The sequence below is a fragment of the Phodopus roborovskii genome, unplaced genomic scaffold, assembly GCF_943737965.1.
Source record: "Phodopus roborovskii unplaced genomic scaffold, PHOROB, whole genome shotgun sequence".
NCBI classification, from domain to species: Eukaryota; Metazoa; Chordata; class Mammalia; order Rodentia; family Cricetidae; genus Phodopus; species Phodopus roborovskii.
In genome coordinates, this window is record NW_026125059.1 from 9,719,922 (window position 1) to 9,746,578 (window position 26,657).

General features: G+C 50.0%; 1 protein-coding gene across 2 annotated transcripts in view; it reads left to right on the forward strand.

Moving 5' to 3' along the window:
* Positions 1-26,657, forward strand: part of Zfp64 (ZFP64 zinc finger protein) — a 56,536-nt gene that overhangs the window by 23,739 nt on the left and 6,140 nt on the right. The window contains exons 6-8 of one of the 2 annotated variants that reach the window (XM_051185666.1): positions 20,947-21,096; positions 22,194-22,256; positions 24,824-25,075. In XM_051185666.1, the coding sequence (XP_051041623.1) occupies positions 20,947-21,096; positions 22,194-22,256; positions 24,824-25,075 (465 nt within the window). Of the gene's footprint in view, positions 1-4,079; positions 5,677-20,946; positions 21,097-22,193; positions 22,257-24,823; positions 25,076-26,657 lie in introns of those variants that run through there. The other variant, XM_051185661.1, reaches the window with a different exon arrangement.

Genomic DNA, 26,657 nt, shown 5'->3' on the forward strand with positions numbered 1-26,657 from the left:
CAATAGGGCTTTGGCCAGTATGCTCCATTTAAGAAATGAATTTGGAGCCAGGCAGTGGCAGCACACACCTTTAATGCCAGCGCTGGGGAGGCAGAGACGGGCGGATCTCTGTGAGTTCAAGGCTAACCTGGTCTACAAAGAGAGTTCCAGGACGAGAAATTTAGGGCTGGAGAGATGGCTCAGTGGTGAAGAGCTTGTTGACTGATGACATGAGCTCAGTCCTCAGGACCCACATGGTGACAGGAGAGACTGGCTCCCCCAAGTCGTTCTCTGAGCGCATGTACACACACACACACACACACACACACACACAGAGTCACTCAATCAGTAAATAAATAATTAACGTGGTTTTAGAGTACCCAGACGTAATCAAAAGGAAGTTGGGAAATATTTGTGGGGTCAGCTGCTAAGAGCACCTGCTGTCCTTGCAAAGTGACCGGGTTTGACTCCCAGCATGCATTGCATATCTCACCACCATGTAACTCCAGTCCTGGGGATCTGGGTCCTGCATCTGGCCTCTATGGCACTGTACACATGTGGTTCGCAGACATACATTCAGACAAACACCTATACACACAAAATAATCAATCAAATCATTTTAAAACATATTTGTGACTGAAAAAAAAATAGTTGGGGCACAGTGGTGTACGCCTGTGATCCCAGCACTTGGAGAAGAGCGAAAACAGGAATTTAAGGTCACCTTCAGCTACACAGATAGGGAGTTAGAGGCTAGCCTGGGCTACAAGAGGCCCTGTCTCAAAAAAAAATCTTAATCTTTAGAAGTGTTGTTAGCTCTGCAACCTAGCTGTGAGATTTGGCGGCGGGTTGCGTTTTTCCCCCTATATTTCATCACTAATGGAGCTGATGAAGAGAAAAACAATAAGAAATGCCTGCTATTCCACTCTGAGCAAATGCTTTGAGCTTTTCGCCCAGGGAACTCACGGGGTTTCAAAGCAGTCAATGCAGTTGGGTGAAAACACCTTTTGTGAATACCTGCTTGGAAGCTGCTGTAGTTCCGTGACCCGCCGCTAGGTGGCTACGTGATCCCTGCTAAGGCGCATGTGGCTTGCTCCGACTCTTTCAGGGGTTTTAATAGCTGTCTGAATGTAATTGGTTTCTTCTGTATTCCTGTTGTTTTTTATTTTAGTTTGTATGTGCATTTGAAGCTTCCTGTAGAAGGACTCCGTGAGGGGTCCGACATTGTTTGAAGGCAGGGGAAAAGCTAATGGTTACTGAGACAGCAGTTGTGGGCTGAAGAGGTGGCCCAGTCTGTGCTCACACTCAAGCATGAGGACCTGAGTTCAAACCTAGAACTCATGTAAAAAGCTAGCCTGGCACGGGGTGGGGGGGGGCGGAGTCAGGGGGGATTCCAAAGGTTCACAGGCAGCTAGCCTAGCCTACTTGTTGGCCCCCAGGCCAATGAGACACCCTGTCTTAAAAAACACAAAATGAGGCTGGTGGTGGTAGTGGTCCAGCCTTTTTATCCCAGCACCTGGGAAACAGAAGCAGGTGGGTCTCCAAGTTCGAGGCAGAGCGGATTCCAGAACAGCCAGGGCTACACAGAGAAACCCTGCCTGGAAAAAACAAAAACAGGAAGTAGACAGCGGGTGAGGAACAGTGCTGAGGTTGGTCGCTGGTGCCCACATACACCCGCACACACTACATTTTCAATAAAAAGGGCTACTTAGGAAATACCTTGGGCTTTAAGGGCCTAGTAGCTGCTGACACAGCAACTCATCTATGCGTGGTTATTCTCATCTCCCTTCCGTTGCTGTGATTTAATGTTATAACCTAAGGCAGCCTCAGAGAAGACAGGGCTTGCTTACACCTCCCAGGTCACGACCCATCACTGAGGAAAGACAGGGCAGGAACTGAAGCGGAATCATGAGGAACGCGGCAGACTGGCTCCCCCCATCTCTGCTAGCTTGCTTGCACAGTTCAGGTTCCCCTGCCTGGGGACGGCAACACCAGCAGTGGACTGGGCCCTCTCACATCAGTTCTCAATCAAGACAGCCCCTCACAGGCATGGCAGCTCTTCGGGTGGGGTTCTCGGGTGAGTCTGGGTTGTGTCACGTGCACAGTAAAAGCTAAGCAGGAAATGGCCACAAGAAAGTAACCCGGTTTAAACAGCTGTGCTGCCCTAGCATGGCTGAGGCTTGGGTTCAGGCTTCCCCACTGGAGGGTAATCACCCAATCCAATAAGCTTTATTTGTGAAGCCACCGGTGGCCAGGGTTTAGGACACAGGCTGGGGCTTCCTGATTGTGGTTCAGGAGTTAGCTTGCCTAATGTTAATGATAACCAACCCGGTGAAGTATTTGTTGCTTAGTTCAGGCATCCTGCTGTTCTGGAATTGCATTACCCAGATGCCTGCAGCCTCTGGTCGAATGCATTAGGCGGCTCAGAAAGCGAAGCGTGGGTCACACGTGCTTTGGAGTCAGCCTGGCTTGGAGCCAGGCCGTGCTACATGGTGACTGTGAATGAGCTGTGCTGTCCCAGGGCTCAGCTCATTTGTACAGTAGTGCTCAGAGCAGAGTCAGCAATGGCTCCTACCTTGTAGGATGTCACCAGCAAGGACAAGACCGCCCTGTAGTGTGGCTTGGCATGGCTCCTACCATCCAGAGCCAACCTGAAATTCTGAGCCGCTGTTAGCTCACTTGCTTAAACAATCGTCACCCTGCTGGAGATGCCTCAGCTGAAAAGAGCTGGGCTCCTAGATGTCACATAAAAATGTCAGCCATGGTCATAGTTGGCTTGGTGGATGCCTGGGGCTCTCGGGGGACAACATGGCCCCGTTTGTGAGCTCCAGGCCAATGAGAGACCATGTCTCGAAGGAGGTGGACAGCATTCCTGAGGGTGACACCCACGGTTGTCCTAAGACCTACACACACACAAACACACACACACACACACACACACACACACACGGAAACACACTACTCTGGAGAGCAAGCCACCTGCACTGATGTGGACCCGACATCCATGAGTAAATGGATTTGGGTTATCACATCCTCTTAGATGGTTGCAATTTCACTCGGCCCATTCAACTTTCAGCAAATACAAACTTAAAAAAAAAACCAAGCAGCTGGATTCTGTAACTCATTCCCAAGCAGAAAACACAGCTGGCAGTAAGGAAAAAGTAAGTCTTCTGCAATAAACATGTGTCTATTAATAAAAATCTCAGGGTGGGTGGGGGGGAGAAGGGAGCAGGAGGAGAGGTAGGAGGGAGGTCTGTGGTTGATATGTAAAATGAATCTTAAAAATTTTTTAAATAAAAAGACAAACTATAAGGACTATCCTCCGTTATCCATCATGGGGGTGGAGGAGGTCCTGAATGTGGCCTAGCGCTGACCTGTGGAAATATGTTGATAAGTCTATGCTGACACTCGGTTCAATCAAAATCCAGAAGGATGCAAAGCCATGCAACTGCCAGCTTCTAAGGAGGCTATGAAAGGGGGCTGGAGAGATGGCTCAGCAGTTAACAGCACTGGCTGCTCTTCCAGAGGACCTGGGTTCAATTCCCAGCACCCACAAGGCGGCTCACAGAAGACCCAGTTCTCTCTTCCAGCCTGCACAGACACCTGCATTGGTGTGCACATACCCACACAGGTGTAAAATTAGAAATGAAACCATCTTTTTTAAAAGTTATAAGGAGGCCAGGTGTAGTGTTGCCCACTTTTAATCCTAGCACTAGGGATTAAATGAGTCGGATCTCCGTGAGTTAAGGGCCAGCCTAGTCTACATAGTGAGTTCTAGGACAGCCAGGATTACATAGACCATGTCTCAAAAAAGTAAAGAATAAAAAAAGCTGTAAGGAGTAGATTTGCCGATCCTATTCAGGACATTTAAATGGCTCTTTTCAACCCCTCTCTCCTCTTTTCCCCTCTTCTGGGTTTGTAGGAGTGGGGCTGTGCCGGCACTCACAATGATGGCTCAAGTTTGGGTACCAAAAGGAATCCCAAGGGCTGCTGGGAGCTGCCTTGCTATAAGCCATTTTCTGGTGTGCGTTTCGGGGGTATCTTTGTTGATCCTGTGGTTGTTAACCTGCCTGTTCTTATGGAAACTCACCTTGTGTTGACAGGGGACGCCCCCTTCCAGTGCTGGCTCTGTAGTGCCAAGTTCAAAATCAGCTCGGACTTGAAAAGGCACATGCGCGTGCACTCGGGGGAGAAGCCTTTCAAGTGCGAGTTCTGCAATGTCCGCTGCACCATGAAGGGGAACCTCAAGTCGCACATCCGCATCAAGCACAGCGGGAATAACTTCAAGTGTCCGCACTGCGACTTCTTGGGTGACAGCAAATCCACCCTGCGGAAGCACAGCCGCCTGCACCAGTCGGAGCACCCGGAGAAGTGCCCGCAGTGCAGCTACTCGTGCTCCAGCAAGGCCGCGCTGCGCGTGCACGAGCGCATCCACTGCACTGAGCGCCCGTTCAAGTGCAACTACTGCAGCTTCGACACCAAGCAACCCAGCAACCTGAGCAAACACATGAAGAAGTCCCACGCGGACATGCTCAAGACCGAGGCCCCGGAGAAGAAGGACACCAGCAGGCAGAGCAGCCGGCAGGTGACCAAGCTGGATGCCAAGAAGACGTTCCACTGTGACATCTGTGACGCCTCGTTCATGCGGGAGGACTCACTCCGCAGCCACAAGAGGCAGCACAGCGAGTACCACGACGGGAAGAACCCGGACGTGACCGTCGTGCAGCTTCACCTTGACCCCAGCAAGCAGCAGGCTGCGCCCCTCACCGTGGGACATCTCCAGCTACCCCTCCAGTCCAGCCAGGTGTCTCAGTTCAGCGAGGGGAGGGTCAAGATCATCGTGGGCCATCAGGTACCTCAGACTAACACCATCGTCCAAGCGGCTGCAGCTGCTGTCAACATTGTGCCCCCCACCCTCGTAGCCCAGACCCCGGAGGAGCTCCCAGGGAATGGCCGGCTGCAGATCCTACGCCAGGTCAGTCTAATCGCCTCTCCTCAGTCCTCCGTGTGTCCTGGCGAAGCAGGTGCCCTGAGTCAGCCAACTGTTCTTCTGACCACCCATGACCAGACGGCGGGAGCCACCCTGCAGCAGACCCTGATCCCCACCGCCCCGGTTGGGACCCAGGACGGCACAGGAAACCAGGCATTCATCGCCAGTTCGGGCATCACGTGTTCGGACTTGGAAGGCCTTAACGCTCTGATTCAGGAGGGGGCCGCGGAAGTGACAGTGGTGAGCGATGGGGGCCAGAGCATCGCGGTGGCCACCACAGCATCCCCCATATTCTCCTCCCAACAAGAACTACCCAAACAGACTTTCTCCATCATCCATGGGGCCGCACACCCTGCCCTGCTCTGCCCCGCTGACTCCATACCAGATTAGGGACATTCTGGAGTGAGACGGTGACAGATAAGAGGGCTACTACAAGAGGAATGTTATAGGAGGCCCCTGGTCCCTCGTAATAAATTGTGTTTTATACGGTTTATGTAATTTTTTAATAGGGAAACAACGTGGAGACATCGTAATTCCTCCTTCCAGCTGTTCCGTTGTTTTTTAAAGGTTAGGACAGCTGGTTCCAGTAGGAGTCGATTCACTGCATTATGGACTGGATGCATTTGTTTGTTTACAGTTTGGTTTTCCTTGTTTCAGATTTGATTTTTCCAACTGGAATAAAGGTGTTTGGGTGTGGGGTTTCCATTGCATTTGGTTTGTATAGTAGATGGTACTTCTTAACTTCGTTGGAGCCCAAAATTACACACACACACACACACACACACAGTTACTACATAAATCCTTATTTGTCCCTCCATAGATCCAAATCTATGACTGACCATATTCTAACATGAGTGTTGGAGATGGGGATCCAAAAGGAATAGTGCCCTAACACCTGGTTAAAATATACTGATTAGTGATATTTTGTTACTGTTCGAGATATAATTAGAGAGAGAAAAAAGTTGTGAAGTTTATTCATTTTGGGTTTTTTGAGGCGGGGTTTCCCTGTGTAGCTTTGGAGCCTGTCCTGGAACCGGCTCTGTAGACCAGGCTGGCCTCGAACTCACAGAGATTCACCTGCCTGTACCTCCTGAGTGCTGGGATTAAAGGCATGTACCACCACTACCCAGCTAAAGTTTAATTTATTTTGTAAAGATTTTATTGTGTGTGTTCGTGTGTGTGTGTGTGTGTGTGTGTGTGTAACTCCTGGAGCTGGAGTTACCGGTGATTATGAGCTGGCTTGGGTTCTGGAAAACAAACTTGGGTCCTCAGCAAGAGCAGGGCACACACTCTTAACTTTGAAACCACTCCCCCCCCCCAGCCCTGCAAACTGTTCTGTAATCAGAGGAAACCAGGAACAGCATGGGGTTTGGGGGTTTCTCATAAATACTCCCTCCTTCACAGCCATGGCTAATACATTTGAGATCTAAAGTGATCTAAACTTTTGTCTTTATCTTTGTTTTTGAGACAAGGTCTCACATGTAGCTCTGGCTGGCCTTATATTCCAGGCCCGGAAGGATTAGCCTGCCTCCTGGGATTACAGGCCTTCTGCTGCTCCCATGGGTGGCTCCCACCCAGGTGTTTGAAACTTCAGACCTCATGATGGTTCTGACCTTACTGTTTCGATGTGAATAGTGTGTTGGATCCGAGTAAGATTTGCCAGGGATTTCTAAGATGTGGTTTCTTAAATGTCCATCTCTGCTCAGGGTAGAGATGAGAAAAGCCTATTGGGAAGCCTGAGCCACACTGAAATTCAAGCTTCCCTTTTGAATTGAAATGGCATTTGGCCAATAGGTGGCACCAGAGAGCAAGTATTGGGATATTGTCTCTGGTTTCCAGCATCTGCCCGGATTGACAGATGAGGAAGGGCAGTCACTGTTTAAAAAAAAAAAAAAACAACTTTAGGACTGGTGTGTGGTGACTGCACACCTTTAATCCCAGCGCTCAGGAGCCCGAGGCTGGCTGATCTCTGTGAGTTCGAGGCCAGCCTGGTCTACCGAGCAAGTTCCAGGACAACCAAGGCTACATAGAGAAACCCTGTCTGGAAACAACCCCTCCCCAAAGAAAAAGCATCTTAGAATGTGTGGGACTGCTTAGTCACATTTCAGCCCGAACTGCCTACTCTCTTCCTTCGGGGACAGGATTTTATTTAATAAAAGTGGTCATGCAGTCATCTTACTTTTATAGGAAGAGATGATTTGTTTTGGTAATAAACTGGGGAAATACAAAGCAGTGGTGTTTGAGACCTTCCTTTTGTGGGCTGAGTCAGTAGTGCACTTGCCTAACATGCAGGAAGGTCTGGGCTGCACATCCCTACCCCCACACAGTGCATCTCAGTGGTCTGGAATTACAGGCAGGAGGGTCAGAAGCATGTATGCTTACACACCATGTCCACACAATGCCCATGGAGGTCAGAAGACTCTTGGAACTGGAGTTACAGACTGTCGTGAGCCGCCATGAGGGTGCTGGGAACTGAACACTGATCCTATGAACGCTGAGACAGGGTTTTAACCACTGAGAAAACTCTCCAGCCAGACACATTTCCTCTTAACACTTGGGGGGTAGCGGGGAGACAAAAACAAAAACATTTTACAGATGAAGAGACTGGGGCTGGGGGGGAGGGGGCATAGCTCAGTGGTAGAGCCGTTGCCTAGAATGTGCAAGGTCCTAGGTTCAATCCCCAGGATCTCACACATGAAGGGAGCCAAACTCAGGAAATAGAAGTACAGGTAAAATGTGTTTTCGAGCTTCTTTGCATCCTCACAGACGAGCATCCCTCTGCCTTTGCTATCATCATGGTCCATCTCCTTCCCTAACCAGGCGAGGGGCCTGCCTCAAAGACAGCAGGGCCCCATGGTCTGTTTAGGGACTATGATAAAGTGTCATAGAACAACAGAAAACCAATTCTTGCAACCCCAGAGACCAGGCAATCCCAGGCTGAGATGCCGTGGTAGATAGATGTCAGCATGTGGGAAAGATTGTTTTCTCCCAGGCACAACTTCCAGCCTCGTCCTCACCTGGTGTTTCTGAAGTCTCTTGTTTATATTCAATGATATTTTTATTTACTCCTTGAAAACTCCATGCACTTAATACAATGTGCCTTGAGCATGCCCACCGCCCGTGGGGTCCCCTTAGAAGGTCACTAATCCACCCAGTAGGGCCCCACCCCCATGACGTAATCACATCCCTTCTCAGCATATGGTTTTGAACGAAAGCAAACATTCCTCCTGCAACAGACAGGACAGAGGAGAGGGCAACTTAATCATGTCAAGTCAACCACACAAAGCTCCTCGTACCTGCCCCCCCCCCCATTTCCCTTGTCAGCTAAGAGTATGACTCTAGTCTCTTAAAGGCTGATGTAGTAGTTTTGAGACAGAGTCTCAGCCCAGGTTGGCTTTGGATTCTCTGTGTAGCCAAGGATAGTCTTGAACTCACTGTCTCCGCTTCCTGAGTGTGAAGATTACAGCTGTGATGCACAGGTTGATTGAATGCTGGGTATGGAATGCAGGGCTTTGTACATGATGGGCAAGAGCTCTGCCAACTGAACCACATCCCCAGCCCGGGGAATCACTTTCTAAATTTCTTTACCTATTTATCATTATGTGGGAGTGTGGGGTACATGCATGGCACAGTCTGCATGTGGAGATCAGAGGACACTTTTGTGGGGCTTGTTCTCTCCTTCCACTGTGGGTTTCCTGAGGATTGAACTCGGTATGTCAGGCTTTGGGGGGTGGGGTAAAGACTTTTACAAAGCCCCTAACTACCTGCCTGGCCCCCAAATAGTTTCTTTTTCATTTAAAGTAGGGTGTAGATGAGAGTATGACACTCTGGGGACCTTGTTAAAGAGCAGATTCTGATCTCTGTGCTTCCCATGTTTGAGTCATCAGGGAGCTGGTTCAGGGCAAATTCAGGGTAAGGACGGAGAAGCCTGTGCAGCAATGTGCATGCCTGCATTGCTCATAATTACCGGGCCGGAGAGAGCCCTTTGGCCGGGCAGGTTGCACAGTGTGGCATGTTCACACACTGGATTATGGGGGGAATGAAAACAGATTCAGCTGCCTGTAGTAACATGTTGAGCCACACACTACCAGATTCCAGAGAAGGAAAACACTCAATGAAAGGAGCAAGACTATGCAGCATATCGTTTAGGTGATGAAATTTGTAAGTAAAGCTTTCCAAAAAAAAAAAAGAATCAGAGGTATTGGAAGAGGCTGGCAAAGGAAGGAGAAACCGATGCGTTTGCCAAATCTAAGAATGTGCCACACCTCAAGGTGGTAGGAAATCTCAAATGTGGTTTGGGTTTTGTTGTTCTTTATTTGGAGGCAATGGTTATCCTTTTTACGGGTGAGCTAAATTGTATTGTTTACATTTTTAAAAAAAAAAAAACTTAAAGTCTGAAGAGACAGCTCTTACACAGTTCAGTTCCCGGCATTCGTGGTGTGCTGCTCCCAGCTGCTGCCTGTAACTTCAGCCCAGGAGAGCCCCCAAGGGACCTGCATTTGTGTGTGTGTGTGCACATGCCCCCCACCCCACCCCCACCCCGCACAGGCATGCAGACATATACACACAATTAAAATTATTTTTCTAATTCTTTAAAAAATGATGTTCTGCCTGTGTGTGTATGTGTGTGTGTTTGTGTGCCACATGCATTCAGGGTCTGTGGAGGCCAGATGAGGGCATCAGGTTCCCTACAACTGGAGCCAGAAATGGTGTGAGCTGCCACGTGGTGCTGGGAATTGAACACAGGTCCTCTGGAAGAGCAACCAGTGCTCTCCAGCCACCCCTACCTTTAAAAAAAAAAAAAAATCTTTTTAAAAACTTAAAAAATTGTGAAAAGATTTATACCAATATATCAGTCATTCAACCACAACTTCATTGTGGCAACCCTTCCTGCCATTCTCATCCCTAGGGACGAGTCACAGGCCACCACTCAGGCCTCTCTTGCATTTCAAAGTGTCTCTAAATGTGTGTGCTTCATACACTGTCGCGTGTTTGCGTGTGTCTGCACATCTACACAGAGGCGCCATGCACAGGCTTCCTGTCCTTTGGATGTCTGTCTGGACTTGATACTTCCTGGAGCGGTTTCCACATCTGTGAGCACAGAAATCCGTCATTTTTGTGTTCTCGTAGGCGTGTGTGGGTGGAGGCTGGTGGGAAAATATGGGAACCCGCAACTCGGCAGAGTCGCGTCACTCTGTGCGTGTTCGCTTCAAGTGCGTTTCCGTGGAAAACGGTGTCTTCTTGTCTAGTTAAGCGGGACTGAGTTACAGCTGAATGTTAGCTGTTATCATGGATAAGTATAACACTCACCCTACCGTTATGAATAATTAGTAACCTGTAGACCGCTGTCACTACCTCCGTAGCAGACGCCGTTTGTACTCCCTCCATACATCAGCTTGCTCATCACAGTCACCCTAACTGTGGCAGCATTGTCATTTCATTGGTGAAAAGCAGGAAACAAATGGCAGCTTTCAAGGCCACACAAGAGCTAGGGGGATGGCTTGGTGGTCGGGAGTCTGTTCTGCAAGCGTGAGGGCCTGAGTTTGAATCCCCAGTACCCACATTGGGGGAGTGACAGACTGACCCTGAGAGCTCACTGGCCAGAGGAGGGACTGTCTGTTTGTGTGTTTGTTTAGGTTTTGTTTGTTTTTAGCCTATTAGGGACCCTGTCTCAAGACAAGAAAGCCAAGGACTATAATGGAAGATACTGGACATCCCATCCTGGCTCCATGTGCTCCTGAGTAGGCACTCACACACTAATATATGTGCAACACACACACACACACCACAGAGGTACCAGGAGAGTCTTCTCAGAAGTCAGAGGTGTGCTGTTTATCTCTTGACAAAATACTAAAATACTTGGGACTTGAAAAGCAGTAGCCTCTCATCATTACACTTCAGCCACCTGAGCATTACTGTGAAAATGGCTTGACTTTCTCTGTGAAGCCTGACCGCCTTTGAAGAGGAAGGTAATGGGTCTGTCCTGAATGCAATGAGGATTCCACCAGCTGTCAGGAGTGTGAAATGCAGGCTTGGCCACGCCCCCTGAGAGATGTCACAGTTGGAAAGGAGGGAAGTGTCACCTGGATGGACCCCACACACACAAACACACACACAGTGTGGAAACTCAGTAGCAGAGTTCTCCTATCTGCTTGGCTGTCATCTCAAAGCCTTCAGGGGATGGAAGTGACTTCCTCTTCAACTGAATTTTCAGCAGTCCCAGATTGTCAGGAAGGGTCAGTTCATCAGCTGGGGCTGGGGACATGGCTCAGTGGTTAACAGGGCTTGCCACACAAGCAGAAGGACCTGAGCTCAGATCCAAGCCTCTGTGTGAAAATGAGCGTGGTCAAACCTGTAACCCCAGCAGCTGAGAGAGGGAGCAGAGACAGGTGGCCTGCAGGGACCTTGCTGCCTGCCGGCCTAGCTTTGGGTTCAATGGCAGCCCAGTGTGGAGTAAATAACACAGAAAGTAGCAGAGCAGGACACCTGATGTCCTCCTCTGGCCTCTGGACATGTGTGCCCCTGGTCACACGTGCAGAAGCACCACACACATATACTTACACACCCAAACTTTGTCACCTAGAATTAAACAAACCAAAAAAGCCAGGAAACCAGGCAAAGGTAATAACTGTGGCTCCTGAGCTCAGGCCCTGCAGTTTCTTTTCCACAAATTTTAGTAATGATCCTTGAAATATAGTCATTAAAACTTGGTCATAAAGTCAGTGATAAAACGCAGTAATAAATGTAGGACTAGAACTTGGACCAGATGCCAAGCAAACTTGAAACCCCAGCACTGAGCACTGAGGCAGGAGGATGGCTGCATGTTCCAAGATAGCCTGAGCTATGTGGGAGACTCTGTCAGAAAGAGAAGAGAGGAGAGAAGAGAAGGCAGGCAGGCAGGCAGACTGACTAGAACTTTAAATAGCTACTACCTTGTACAATAGTATAACACCCTTTCAAAATAAAACTGAACGCTGGATATGGTGGCACACGCCTTTAAATTTTTTATTTATTATTTTTATTTGATGTGTATGGACCTGTCACCTGCACATGTCTGTGTGCCACAATCCCGGTACCCAAGGAGGCCAGAAGATGTCTTCAGTTCCTCTGGAAGTGGAGTCACAGGAGACTATGAGCCATCAGTCCCTCTGGAAAAGTGGCCAGTGCTCTTAACTGCTGAGCCATCTCTCTGGCCAGATGCAGCCAGTATTACCTACCCATGCCTAAGTGGACTGGCCACTGAGAAACAAGGGGAACTTTAATCTCAGCCTTCAGGAGGCGGAGTCAGACAAATCTCAGTGGGTTCAAAGTGGAGCCTGGTGTGGGTTGTGAGTTCAGACTAGCCAGGGCTACATAGTGAGGCCCTGTCTCAATAAAATAAATAACAACCAGTTCTTGCCTCTTTAATAGTGGCAAATATAATTTCCATTTCATTCCTTCTTGGAATCATATATACAGGGAAAGTGTGAACTCCGACGTTGCGCGTGACCGTTTCCGTCGATATGGTTAACAGTTGGTAGCACTGTGTGAGAGAGATGAGGTCAGGCATGCTCTCCTCTCCCTTGCTGGGATGGGCTGGGGAGACTGTTGTGATCATTTTCCTCATCCTCTCTTCCAGCATCCTAGTGTGGTGCTTTTATTCAGTCAAGAGAAACCAGGACACTCTTGGGGAAGATCTTGCATGCTGGCGGCCCAGGCCACACTAGCACAGGCTTGACAGAAGTATGGCTACCCAGGAAAGCAAGTGAACAGATTACAGTGTCCTCGTACCATGATTAACCTACATCAGCCAAAGTGAATCAACAGTGACAATTGGAGAGCTCTGTCCCAGCATGATGGCACACACTGTTAATCCTGGCATTCTGGAGGCAGAGGCAGGCTGATCTCTGAGTTTGAGGCCAGCCTGGTCTACAGAGTGAGTGCTAGGACAGCCAGGCCACAGAGAGAAATAATCCTGTCTCAAAACACAAGAAGAGGAGAGGAGGGGAGGGGAGGAGGAAAGGGGAGGGGAGAGGAGAGGAGAGGAGAGGAGAGGAGAGGAGAGGAGAGGAGAGGAGAGGAGAGGAGAGGAGAGGAGAGGAGAGGAGAGGAGAGGAGAGAGGTCTTAGCAGATAAAGATGAAATGGGGATCCCTGGATCCTGTGAGATGGCTGGGTAGGTAATGGGTTTGTCTCATTGCCTGACTTTAACATAGTATCAAGTCACCCTCAATGTACACTTTTCCCCAATTTCCTCAGGAGATTTCTGTTCTCAGGATTTCTGATCCTGAGATGGTCCTGGGAGACACTAAACCAGAGCATGGATATGTTTTCAAGTCTGCTTACGGGGCAGGAAGATGGTCCAGCAGATAAGGGGCCCTGAACACTGCCCTGGCAACCTGAGTTGGGTTCCCAGGACTCACAAGATAGAAGGAGAGAACCAACTCCCACAGGTTTTCCTCTAGCCTACACACACACACATACACACACACACACACACACAAATACCACACACACAGTCATATACACACACACCACACACACGCTCATATACACACACAAATACCACACACACAAGCACCACACACACATACACACACCTAGATGAATAAATAAATAAATGGGTAGGGGGAAAAAATTGAGACAGGATCTCATTATGTAGCCCTAGCTGACCTAGAGCTCACTATGTAGACAAGTTGGCCTTGAATGCACAAGAGGTCCTCCTGCCTCTGCCTCCCAAGTGCTGAGATTAAATAAAGACACATGCCATTGCACCAAACCTATTTAAAAAAATAAGATGATGTAAAGAGCGTGCATGAGATGAAAGGGTTGGTTGGCTCAGCAGTGTGGGGTGTGGCCTGTTCTTCCAGAGGACAGCGTTCAGTCCCACAGCAGATAGCTCAGGACTCCCAGTAACTCCAGCTCCCGGGAAACCAATGCTTCTGACCCCTGGAGATCTGTGCACTCAAACGCACATACCACAACACACCACACACACACACAGAGAGAGAGAGAATTTAAAAATAAAATAAAAATAAACACATACCAAAGAAAACTTATATTGAATTATGTCTTAAAGTTTAACCTTAAGTGACTTCACCCAGCATTTCCCACACACGCCTTAGTAGATTGACAATTGGGGAACCAAAGGGAAGTTTAAGAAAGCCAGCCCAGCCAGTGCCAAATACACATTCAAGTGAACGCTCTCTCTCTCTCTCTCTCTCTCTCTCACACACACACACACACACACACACACACACGCATGCACACACACACACACACACACACACACACACACATGGCCCTGGGCTGCTAAGCCCCCCAGAGCCTGTACTGCCACCTACTTTAACCTTTAACTTGTCACATCTGCTTTGATTTAAGAATACAGAGTCTCAGGTCCCCACCGAAAGAATTCCCTGCTGAGTGCTGCTAGGTCTTTCTGAGCGGTGGCCACCACGTGATTCTCAGGTTTGGGCAGGCTTGGGGCACAGCCCTGTTTTAAGTAACTTCCCAATCTGAAGAAAGTAAACACCTTGAGGGGACATAGGTGGCTTTCCCGATCCTTCTTGGATGTCGTTCAGAACGTGGAAGGAGGGGTCCCCCTCGGGTCTCCGCAAGGTCCCAGCTAGTCTGAGCACGAAAAGTCAATTAGCCAAAACCCCCGGGACGGGACCGCGCCTCACACAGCGGGTGGGGCCTGCGTCCTGGCTGGCCCCAAAGACCTCTCCTGTGTGGTCGTAGACCCTGAGTCCCCGGGCAGGAATGGAAGCCAAGAATGAAAGTGTACAAGTTACAGGCCTGACCTCCTGAATTCAGGCCTTTTTATTGTGTGCGTGTGTGCGTGTGCGTGTGTACGCGCGCGCGCGCTATCCCATTTGTGGAGGCCAGAAAACATCTTTCAGGGATGAGTTTTTTCCTACAGCCACGTGGGACAAAAGATTCAACTTAAGTCGTCAGGTTTAATGGCAAGCGGTTTTGCCGGCTGAACCATCTCACCACCCCACATCTTCTCCTCCTCCTTCTTTTAAACTGGTTGCAGGAAAAAAAGAGTGCACCCTGCAAACTGGAGACACTCTGCTCTTAAATTGTAAATTGTAAATTCGGATGCACAGGTGAGAAGACGCGCCACTTGCCCAGGTCCTTCTCCATCTTCGCCTGTGTTTGAGAAAATCCCTGCTAGCTTTTGTGAGAAATATCCCAGGACCGAGGTCCCAGGCTGGACCAATTAAGAGAGAATGAGAAAGCTCTCCAGCCCGCGTGGCAGCGGCCACGGCCTCACGTGGGAGCTCGTTAGAAATACAGACTTTCGGGCCCCACCCCAGACTCACCGAGTCGGAATCTGCATTTTAACGAGCTCCCCAGCGACTCCGGGAGCACATTAAAGTGGGAAGAGGGCTGGCGCTTCTGCAATTTTAATGAGCCAACGAATCACCTGGGATCTCGTTAAAATGCAGACAGGGTTTCTCCGACCTGAGCGTGCGCGCGCATCACCTGGGGAGCTTGTTAAAATGCAGATTCTGGTGTGGCGGGGCCGCGGTGGAGCCGGAGCTCGTGCGTGGGAGCGGGGTTCCCGGGACCCCTGAGGTCCTGGCTGCCGGCCAAGCGACTGTCAGGACACTTGATAAATCGTCCTACCGGGCTGACTGGCGGCGGGGCCGGGACATGCGCGATCCAGCCTGTGGGGGTGTGTGCCTCCGAAGTCTGGAAACGCGCGCTGTGCAGGAGGCCACTCTTGGGGACCCGCCAGGAGGCTCGTCTTTGCGCCATGTCGCGGCGCAAACAAGCCAAGCCCCAGCACCTGCGCTCGCTGGAGCCTCAGTCCGAGTGCAACGAGTCCGGCAGAGTGGCCCCGCGCGTAACCGGGGAGCGGGGTGAGTAGCCCGCAGACGCCAGGGACAGTGGCTCCGACGTCCCCAGTTTCTCTGGTGTGCTTCTCCCCACCTCGGAAACTGTGTGGGTATCGGGTCTGGACGCAGGAAGGGGCTCGTGGAATAGTGCTCGAACCTTCCAGCCCCAGTCCTGGACTTGGGGACTGCTGCTCTGATGTTCCCCAACAGTCCCCAGTCCCTAGACCTCCCCATGGGTATCATATCTAGGCCGGGGAGATTGGGGTGCGTGGAATGGTACAAGATGCTTCCAGCTCCAGCCCAAGGACCCGAGGACAGCTGCTCTAATATCCCTGTATCCCGGTAGGTGTCCGATGAGAGGAGTACATGGAATGGTGCTAGAAGATTCCAGCTCCAGTCCTGAGACTTGGAGACAGTTGCTCTGAAGTCCCTGTCCCTGGACCCCTGCAGGTGTCAGATCTGGAAGGGGGGGGGGTGCGTGCGATGGTGTGCAAAGCTTCCAGCTCCAGTCCGGGAACCCAGACCTGGGCGCGTCAGTGAGTCTTTATGAATTACGCGCGCGCGTGTCGATTACACCCTCCTCTGATGAACTGCTACTGTCCGAGAAAGCGCTGAAACTCAGGGTTCACCTCCCACACTAGACGGAGGGATGCTTAGAGCCCGGAGGGACGAAGCTGGAGCTAAGGGCAGGATACCAGCTCTTCTTAGCCCAAAGATATAACAGAGAAGGCTTAGGACCAGGGTGGGATTGGTTTAAGTGTGTTATCCACCTCCCGGAGAGGGGACCCTCCGAGGACCTGAAGGGTGTGTGAGGGGGGAGTGACTGAGTGAAGAGTGATGTCAGTGCAACTGGGAGGCTGGAACCTGGTGGAGGTCGGGATCCCCCTAGGAAATGCGCGGAGCTGTGGAGGAGGGGAGGGCAGCAGGGTTGAAACCGGGAGGCTCTCTTCCCCCTCTCCCACCTCCGCGGGCAGCAAGGACCAGTTGGGAGCGATGGAGTGAGTGGCTCCTCCCGTCTCAGTACCTTAGGTCTCCCCCTCCCCCAAAGAACCCCCACTCCTGAAGAGCCTTTATAAGTCTGCTAATTCCTCAGTCACCCTCGGACACAAGCCCCCAAGGAGACTGGGACTGGCCTTCCTAAGGCACTGCTCTTATTTTCTTGCGCTCTGGACTCAGCAGACTCCTTCTGTCCCTTATTTCTGAAGCTGGGGGGCAGGGAAGGAATTTTAAATGGACTTTATCTCCTTCATCACCTGAAGCTTCCCGGGGTGGGGGCTACTCTGTGCTCTCCCGGTCTCAAATTCCATTTCTACACACACACACACACACACACACACACACCCATCAACCTCTGAGAAGATCCCAAATTCCATTTCTACACACACACACACACACACACACACACACACACACACACACACACACCCATCAACCTCTGAGAAGATCCCCTCCTCCCGCCTCCCCACTCCCCGCCCGTGAAGTTGCCAGGCATATCTCGCAGGGCGGGGCAGGCGTGGGGGTTAATTTGACGGGGACTTCTTTAAGTACTTTATATTCTAAAACCTAGTAAGGGTACCGTAAACCAGCTGGCACACGCTGGTAAGATAGAGGACCCCATCCCTGCTGGGGGTGGGAGGAGGGAGGGAAAGCGAAAGTCTATCAGAACGATTTCTGAAGGCAGGAGTGCAAAGTCGGGTGTGGTAGGTAAGCAGAGCTACCGTCAGTCTCTGCAAACAGCTCGCTGTGGGGCTCTGCGGAACCTGAGGTTCCCTCTTCCCGACCTCAGGAGGGATGGCTCCCAGTCACCGCTTTAGAAAACCGGTGGGTCTGTGTCACCGGCAAAGGACCTTCCTATTCCCTCAAGGCTGAACCGCATTACAACGCCAGCTTCTCAGCAGTGGTGGGCAGAGAGTTTGAGGCTGGCAGGTCTATGTAGCAAGTTCCAGGACAGTCAGGGTTGCAAAATGAGACCCTGTCCAGGTAGTGGTGGCTCAGACCTTGGATCCCAGCAGTAAGGAGGCAGAGAGAGACAGGTGAATCTCTAAGTTCGAAGCCAGCCTGGTCTACAGAGCGAGTTCCAGGACAGTCAGGGCTACACAGAGAAACCCTGCCTCAAATAAATAAATAAAATAATAGCATTTTAGAAATTGATAATTGTGCCCATTATATCCGTGAAATAGCAAAGGGGCCCTAAACAACAGGGGACACTACAGGCTTCAGAGGGCACCAACCTAGTATGCCCAGGTGACCTTAGAAGCCCATGGCTTCTCAACCCCCAGCCTTTTGTCTCCTTTATAAGTTTACATTGGAAATGTGCCGACTTGTGCGGAGTTCTATATGTTACAGTGAACTTAACCTGCAACTAACCTGAAACAGAAGCCACAATTTCCTTTTTACCGATGTGGGAGTTGAGAAACAGAGAGGTTGAATGACTCACTCTGGGCCACACAGCTAAAGATATTCAACCAGAATTTGTAACTCACTAGCTGCCTACCTGTTTATTGTCCAACACCTCATTTAGATTTCAGTTTTCAATCCAACATGGATACTGTGCAGTTAAAATTTCTGCCCAATTTCATGGTTGTCTTTGGGGTGGGGGGGCTGGATCTTTAAGACAAGGGTTTCTCTGTGTAGCTTTGGAGCCTGCCCTGGCGCTATAGACCAGGCTGGCCTTGAACTCACATAGATCTGCCAGCCTCTGCCTCCTGAGTGCTGGTATTAAAGGTGTGCACCACCACTGCCCGGGGCCAGCAGATAGGAAACTGTTGGTTTGAATAATCTAGAAACTTCCAACCCTTTGACCTCCAGCATTTCTGAGCCGCTTTCTTTATTTCTCATCAAGCACAAACTGCCAGGGTATCATCCACAGAACCACAGCCACCAGCAGCAGCTGGGAACTTGTTAGAGATGAGAAAATATCAACAGCTCTGCCATAGGGATCCCCCCAAGAGAATTCTAGAAGTGGGCCCAGCTGCACTGCATGCCTGACAGTTCTCTCTCTCCCTCTCTCTCCCTCTGTCCCTCTCTGATTTGCAGGAACTTGTTAAAATGAGATGGGAAAGGTATTGTTTAATCTTTTATCCCCTGAGGACCCACCCAGCCTCTGTGACAGGGCTGCCAGCTGTTGACTTGCTTCTGACATAGGCACCCTCAGGACTATAAAAGAACTGCCTGGACCCTCCAAACATGAATTCTTGTGTGTGTAGAGACCAGAGACTAGCTTCGCTGCCCTTCCTCAAGACACCCGTCCAACTTGTATTTTAAGACAGGTTGCTGGGCCAGGCGGTGGTGGTGCACATCTTTAATCCAGCAAAAAGAGGGCTGTAGGGACTGGTCTCCACCTCCCCAGCGCAGTGGATACAGCCATGTGCATGGCCATGAACAAGATTTACTGTATTATTTTTGTTTTTTTTTTATTCATTTTCTATGTATGTGTGTTTTCTCTGCATATATATCTATCTGTGCATCGTGTGCTTACAGTACCCAAATGGGCCAAAGAGGGTGTCAAGTTGGCACCTCTGGAACTGGAGTTACAGATGCCATGTGTGTTGCTGGAATTTCTTCTTGTCCCGCCAGGTCCTGCTGCTGCATTAGCCCCAAATAAACACGTGGACACTATATTAATTACAGAACTGTTGGCTGATGGTTAGGGCTTCTTATTGGCCCTTATTGGTGTCTCTTTGCAGTCTCTCTCTATCTACCTTTCCCAGAATTCTCCTCTCCCAGCCCCACCTATCATCCTGCCTCTATTGACCAAACAGTGTATTCATCAACCAATAAGAGAAAGGTATATACAGAAGGCCATTCCCCATCAGATATGGGTGTTGAGAGTCAAACCTGGGTCCTCTGGAAGAACAATCAGTGCTCCTAACCACTGAGCCATCTCTCCAGCCCCCTACTTTATTTAATTATGTATGTGGGTACAGGTGCCCAGTGGAGCCAGAGGTATCAGATCCCCTGGAACTGGAGTCACAGTGTTGTGAACTGCCCAGTGCTGGGAATTGAACTTGTGACCTCTGTAAGAGCAGAACCTGCTCGTAACCACTGAGCCGTATTTCCATCCCGTCCACCTTTTTTTTCTTCAAGTGGTTCCTGGGGATTGAGCTCTTCTTCCCTCGTCTTTCATGGCAAGCATTTTACTGACTGGGACCTCCTTGAGCCTCCACAGGTTTCCTTTTGCTCTTTTTAAGATGTATTTATTTTATTTTGTGTGTATGAGTTGTCTGTATCCCACATTCATGGCCAGTGCCAGCAGAGGGCATCAAATCTGGGACTGGAGTTACAGGCAGTTGCAGCCAGTCCTCAGCCACCTTGTGGATGAGGCTGGAGTTACATACAGGCTGTTCTCAACCACCACATGGGTGCTGGGAATCAGACCCAGGTCCTCAAGGGCAAAAAGTGCTCTGACTGCCGAGCAACTCCAGCCCTGGCTCTGACCCCCCAGCAACTCCAGCCCTGGCTCTGACCCCCCAGCAACTCCAGCCCTGGCTCTGACCCCCCAGCAACTCCAGCCCTGGCTCTGACCCCCCCCAGCAACTCCAGACCTTGCTCTGACCCCCCCTTTCCCCCAGCAACTCCAGACCTCAAGCCATCTTTTTTGTCGTCGTTATTGTTTTTGTTTTGTTTTGTCTTTTAATACAGGGTTTCTCTGTGTAGCTCTAAAGACCAGGCTGACCTTGAACTCACAGAGATCAGCCTGCCTCTGCCTCTGCCTCCCGAGTGTTGGGATTAAAGGCGTGCACCACCAGGCCTGCTTTGCACAGTAGTGGGGGCTGATTCCAAGGCCTCTACCAACTGAGTCCCAGACCCAGCTCTGGCTTTTAAAGATTCATTTTGTTTTCATATGTATGTGTGTAGGTAGCTGTGTGTCTATGTATGAGCGTGGGTGTGCAGGTGTCTGCTGAGGCCAGAGCATTTGCCGGATCCCTTCAGGTTGGACAGGTAGTTGTAAGCAGTCAGACCTGGGTGCTGGAAGCCCAGCTCAGGTCCTCTGCAAAATTATGGAGCCATTTCTCCAGCCTTTGGTTTTTGTTTTCTAAAGCACTGTGGGGAAAAACCAGTCAAAAGTAAAAAAAAAAAAAAAAACAGCCCCCAAAAAGCTGCCTTCTCAGATTCATCACCACAGCTGTCGTCAAACTTCCTGTCTCCATTCCAGCCTCTGCACTAGATGACAAAGTTCCGAAACTATCGGACCTCTCTGCTGAAGACAGTGACACCCAGCAGGCCTCTGCTGTCGCTCTACCCTCAGAAGCAAAGGAACAAACAGCCACCCTCGGAGAAAGGACCTTTAACTGCTGCTATCCAGGTAAAGGGCCAAACCTGGTGGTAGGAGCCCCTTCCCTGCCTAGCCCTGCAGCAGGAAGTTTCTGCACTTTATTCAAATTAATCTCCAAGGTCACTCACAGAACTGGCACATGTCCTCTTTGGGGGTCCTGTGGGTCCTGCAGCCACAGAACCTCTCCGGAGACTGTAACTGAGTTCACAGCTGCTCCTTAACTGAGGATCAAGTCAAAAATGCAGGAGAGGGGCTGGAGAGTTGGCTCGGTGGTTAAGAGCACCAACTATTCTTCCAGAGGACCCAGGTTCAATTCCCAGCACCCATGTGGCAGCTCACACTGTCTATAACTCCAGTTCCAGGGGATCCAGTATTATAATTTAAGAAAAGCAGCATGAGAGGGAAAGATTCCATGCTACACGGTTCAAGCAGAGGGGGTTTTTTGTTTTGTTTTGCTTTGCTTTGCTTATTTAATTAGGGAAAGGGATCAGGAAAGGGGAAAGGGGAGGGGGGAGACTGATCTCCAGCGACAAAAGGGGCAGAGAGAGGGGGGAACAGACAGAGAGGGAGAGAAAGAAAGAGCGATGGCAGGTGGGCAGGGCCCTTTTAAAAGGGGACATAGTGAGTGAGCACTCTTAGTGGCTGCAGCTGAGGGCGTATCCTATCAAACCCCAAGGACAGGCCAGTGCAGATGCCTGAATACTAACACCCAGGACCCTCACACAGACATACATGCGTATAGAAAGATAAAGAGAGAGAGAGGGAAGCCAGTGCACATAAGATAAAAATATTTCTTTAAGTGCAGAAGGAATGGATGTGGGAATCTCAGCAGTCAGGAAGCAGAGGCAGGAGGATTACTGCAAGCTTGAGAACAATTCAGTGAGTTCAGTCCAGCCAGATACTGTGAGAGAGGGGCGGAGAGAAGGAGACCCGTGAGGGCTGAGGGTGTGTCTCAGTGGCTGCCTGCCAAGCCTCATGCGGGACACAGCCTCAGACTAATCAGTTGTGAGAAAGCGTTGGGTGTTGTCATTTGTTGACATCTGCACTGAAAAAGGCGGAAATGATGGCATGGGTGGGCTTCCATCAGACACTGGGCATTCTGGGAGCCAGCTTTCCTTCTCTTCTAGGTTGTCGTTTCAAGACGGTGCATGGCATGAAGGACTTGGACCGCCATGTAAGAATCCACACGGGTGCGTATCCGTTCACTTAGCAGTTGAGGAAAATACAAGGTAGTGGATTGGGTTCAGCGTCAGGGACCCAGGAGTGAACAAGGGGGTGGGTGTCTGGCTGGGAGCATATAACTTAGGAAGTGGGCTTGGAACAAGAAGGGAATGATGTCAGGATGCCCTTGACAAAGCTCGGGATGCAGCAAAGCTTTTGCTTCAAGACACATACGAAGGGTAGCCGTGAGTTGCTGTCTGACTTACTGTCATATGCAACTTTTTAAAACAATTTTTATTTTATGTGCATTGATGCTTTGCCTGCATATATGTCTGCATGACGGTGTCAGATCTTGGAGTTACAGACAGCTGTGAGCTCCCATGTGGGTGCTGGGAATTGAACCTCAGTCCCCTGGAAGAGTAGTCAGTGCTCTTAACCACTGAGACATCTCTCTAGCCCCATGTCCAACCTTCTGACACAGTGGCAGAGTATTGTCAATAGTGGCAGAACCACATGCTGAAATTACAGGGAAAAAAATCCCGGGACACTTTGCTGGTCCTCATTCATAGCTACACCCTGCTGCATGGGCTGGACATACCTCTCTCTGTAACAGACTCTGTGAGCTTCAACCCAAGGGCTCCCAACCACTGCCAGACCCAATGTCTGGCTATCCTGTGCTAATGATCTACAGTGGTGGCTCTGAGGGCACAGCCTGGTGCCCCAAAGCCCCAAACAGCTACTGTCTGGCTCTTTAAAGTATGTGCCCTCTGAGTGCTTGTCTGGGCCAGAGTGTTGGTTCATTGGCTGTGAATGGAAGCAGGTTGAGTGTCTTACCTTGTTAGTGAGTGTCCCTGCAAATGTCACAGCCAGATCCATGTGAGATAAGCAGGTTAGGGTCAAAAACTTGCACAGCCTAACCAAGCAGTTTGTCTGTCTTTCTTCCTTCCTTCCTTTCTAAATCTTTTATGTGCATTGGTGTTTGCCTTCATATATTGCATGAGGGTGTTGGATCCCCTAGAACTGGAGTTACAGACAATTGTGAGCTGTCATTGACCTGGGTCCTCTAGCAGCCCATGCTCTTAACCGCTGAGGCATCTCTCCAACCTGGTTTATTTTTCTTATACATGTAAACTTTGGGGGAAGTCTCCAGGTGACAATTGTTACGTCAAGGCTTCAGGATGGCTCCATGGGAACCCCTTGCAAAGTCCACCTTCTATGGCAAAGTGTCTGTGGGCTACAGGGTGAGAATGGGCTCTACTGACTGACAAACGGATCAGCAGGGAAGGGTGATTTGTAATAAACATAAGGATGGAGTCTATCGATGGAGGATGCAAAGTACATGGGGGGCCTCTTTCACCAGAGTGGGATCTATTCACTGGGAGATAAAAACTCAGGATTAGAGCCTAAACAATGCTGGGCCTCTGTGGGATTCAGGTGAAGGCAGGCTCCATAGAACAGCAAAAGATCCCCAGGTCGTTAGACAATATCCACCCCAGCCTCCAGCTAACCGGGCATCGTTTTCTTCCCTTAAAGAAAAAAGCCTGTGTGTTTAGCAATTTTTGGTTTGTTTGTTTGTTTTCTAATTGTTTCTGTAAACTGTGCCTCCTACGTTAAACATAATCCGATCGTTTCCTTTTTGGGCACAGTTTAAGAGGCTCTGCCAAGGTCCCAACTTGTGAATCTCTGCAATGAAAAACAAGATTAAGACTGGGGATAGCTACAGCAGCACCCCTCCGTCTGCCCATGGCCCAGGAACAGAGCCCTTCTGATATAGTGAAATGGGTGGAGATTTAATGGCATTGCCCTGGCTTCCAGAGGGGCAAGATATGGCTCTGGGGATGGCGGCCGCTGCCCAGGTCCACCTTGGAGCAGCAGCGTTGAGATCGCAGAGCCTTCTGGACCTTCTGCTGGCTTCTGCTGCCAATAGACTGGGAGCTGTAGGCGGCCGGGGATGAAGGGAGGGTCGGCTTCCGTGTCTCCACCTCAGCAGATGAGGCCCCCAGGCATCCCTGGAAACGTGGGGACCAGGAGGCTTTGCCAATCCAGAGCCAGAAGGTATCCTGAGGATGGCTGGAGCACTCATGGGGGGGGGGGGGGTTTGCACTGCTGCCATCTAGTGGGCAGAGGAAAAGGAGACCCAAACTCAATTGTCCTCGTGTGCTTAGGTGACCTAGAGAAGCTGAAGCTCTGATGGTGTTTAGCTACTTGGTATAAACATGCTGGGGATAGGGAACCTGGGGAAGGTCTGATCCTTCAGGTGAGAGGTGGGATGCTTCCTCGAGGTCACAGCATCGGGTCTGGCTCTTCGTATCTCTTAACTGACACGGTAAGAGGGCAGGGCACGGTGGTGGACACCGGTAGCCCAGCACTCAGGAGACTGAAGTAAGAGAAATCAAGAGTTCAAGGCCTCAGCTACAATGAGAATTTGAGGACAGCCTGGCCTGTGTGCCATGCTGCGGGGAGGCTTGGGGGGGGGGGGGGCTTAGCAAGTAAAAGCATTTGCCACCAAGCTGATGACATGGGTATTTTATCGTAATAACAAGACCTAACCCCAACCAAGAAAACCCTATGACCTTGACTGCTTATGTGTTTGAAGGCGACAAGCCGCACAAGTGTGAGTTCTGTGATAAGTGCTTCAGCCGGAAGGACAACCTGACCATGCACATGCGCTGCCACACGAGCGTGAAGCCACACAAGTGCCACTTGTGCGACTACGCAGCTGTGGACAGCAGCAGCCTCAAGAAGCACCTGCGCATCCACTCGGACGAGCGGCCGTACAAGTGCCAGCTCTGCCCCTACGCCAGCCGCAACTCCAGCCAGCTCACGGTGCACCTGCGCTCGCACACAGGTAAGCCCCTCCCCCAGGAGCCCCCCCCCCCCCCCCGCTTTACTTTCTCTGTTTCTTCGCCTGCGCCTCCTTAAGACACAAGCCACTGAGGTGAGTTGCCCGTGGAAATATGGGGAGTTGGAATCTGACTTGATGCAGCGTGTTCAGATCAGTTGGATGCAGTTGCAAACCCCACATGTCTTGTTCTGGAAGGTTTTCCTCTCCTTCTTGGTAGGACTTCCCAAGACTAATGTTCCAAGACCATCATAATGCGCACCCATACACACACAGAGTAGGTGGAAGGGTGAGGTAACCACAGTGAGATACAAGCATTTCAGTAAACTCATAGAAGATGGTGAGACAATGGGAATGTGTTGGTTTTTAAAACTGAGTTCAGCTGGGCAGTGGTGGTGCACGCCTTTAATCCCAGCACTCGGGAAGCAAAGGCAGGTGGATCTCAGTGAGTTCCAGGACAGCCTGGTCTACAGAGTGAGTTCCAGGACAGCCAGGGCTGTTGCACATAGAACCCCTGTCTCTAAAAAACAACAACAAAGAAAGGCTGGGGAATGTAGCCAAGTTATTAGAGCAATTGCTTAGCATGCACGAAGCCATGGGTTTCATCCACAGCCCCGCATAAACCAGGTGTGTGGTACACCCCTGCTGCTCAGCACATGGGAGATGAAAGCAGCTCTGGAGATCAGGGTTGAAGAGCAAGGCCAGTGCAATACATAAGACCCTGAGTCTTAGTTAGGGTTCAATTGCTGTGACGAGATACCATGACCACAGCAAGAGTGGGTACATATTATATTTGCCTTTCTGGGTCTGGATTACCTCATTCAGGATGGCTTTTTCTAGTTCTGTCCATTTGCCTGCAAATTTCAAGATGTCATTATTTTCTACTGCTAAGTAGTACTCCATTGTGTAAATGTAGCACATTTTTCTTACCTATTTTTTTGGTTGAGGGGCAGGTTCTGACTATTATGAATAATGCTGCTATGAACATGGTTGAGCAGATGTCCTTGTGGTATGAGTGTGCATCCTCTGGGCATATGCCCAAAAGTGGTATTGCTGGGTCTTGAGGTAGGTTGGTTCCCAATTTTCTGAGAAACCACCATACTAATTTCCAAAGCAGCTGTACAAGTTTGCACTACCATCAGCAATGAAGGAGTATTCCCTTTCTCCACATCCTCTCCAGCATAAACTGTTATAGATGGTTTTTATCTTGACCATTCTGACAGGTATTAGATGGTATCTCAGAATTGTTTCTATTTGCATTTCTCTGGTGACTAAGGATGTTCAGCAATTCCTTAAGTGTCTTTTAACCATTTGTGATTCCTCTGTTCAGAATTCTCTTTTTAGATTCATTTTTTATATTAGATTATTTGGTCTTTCGATGTCTGGTCTTTTGAGTTCTTTGTATATCTTGAGTCATCTGTCAGATGTGGGGTTGGTAAAGATCTTTTCCCATAGTGATGTGTTATTTGTGATTTATTAAAGCTTGCCTGAGGATTCAGAAAGCAAACTCAGCCACAAGCCATAGAAGCCAGGCACACACCTTTAATACTAGAAGCCAGAAGCTAGGAGGTGGTGGCTCACACCTTTA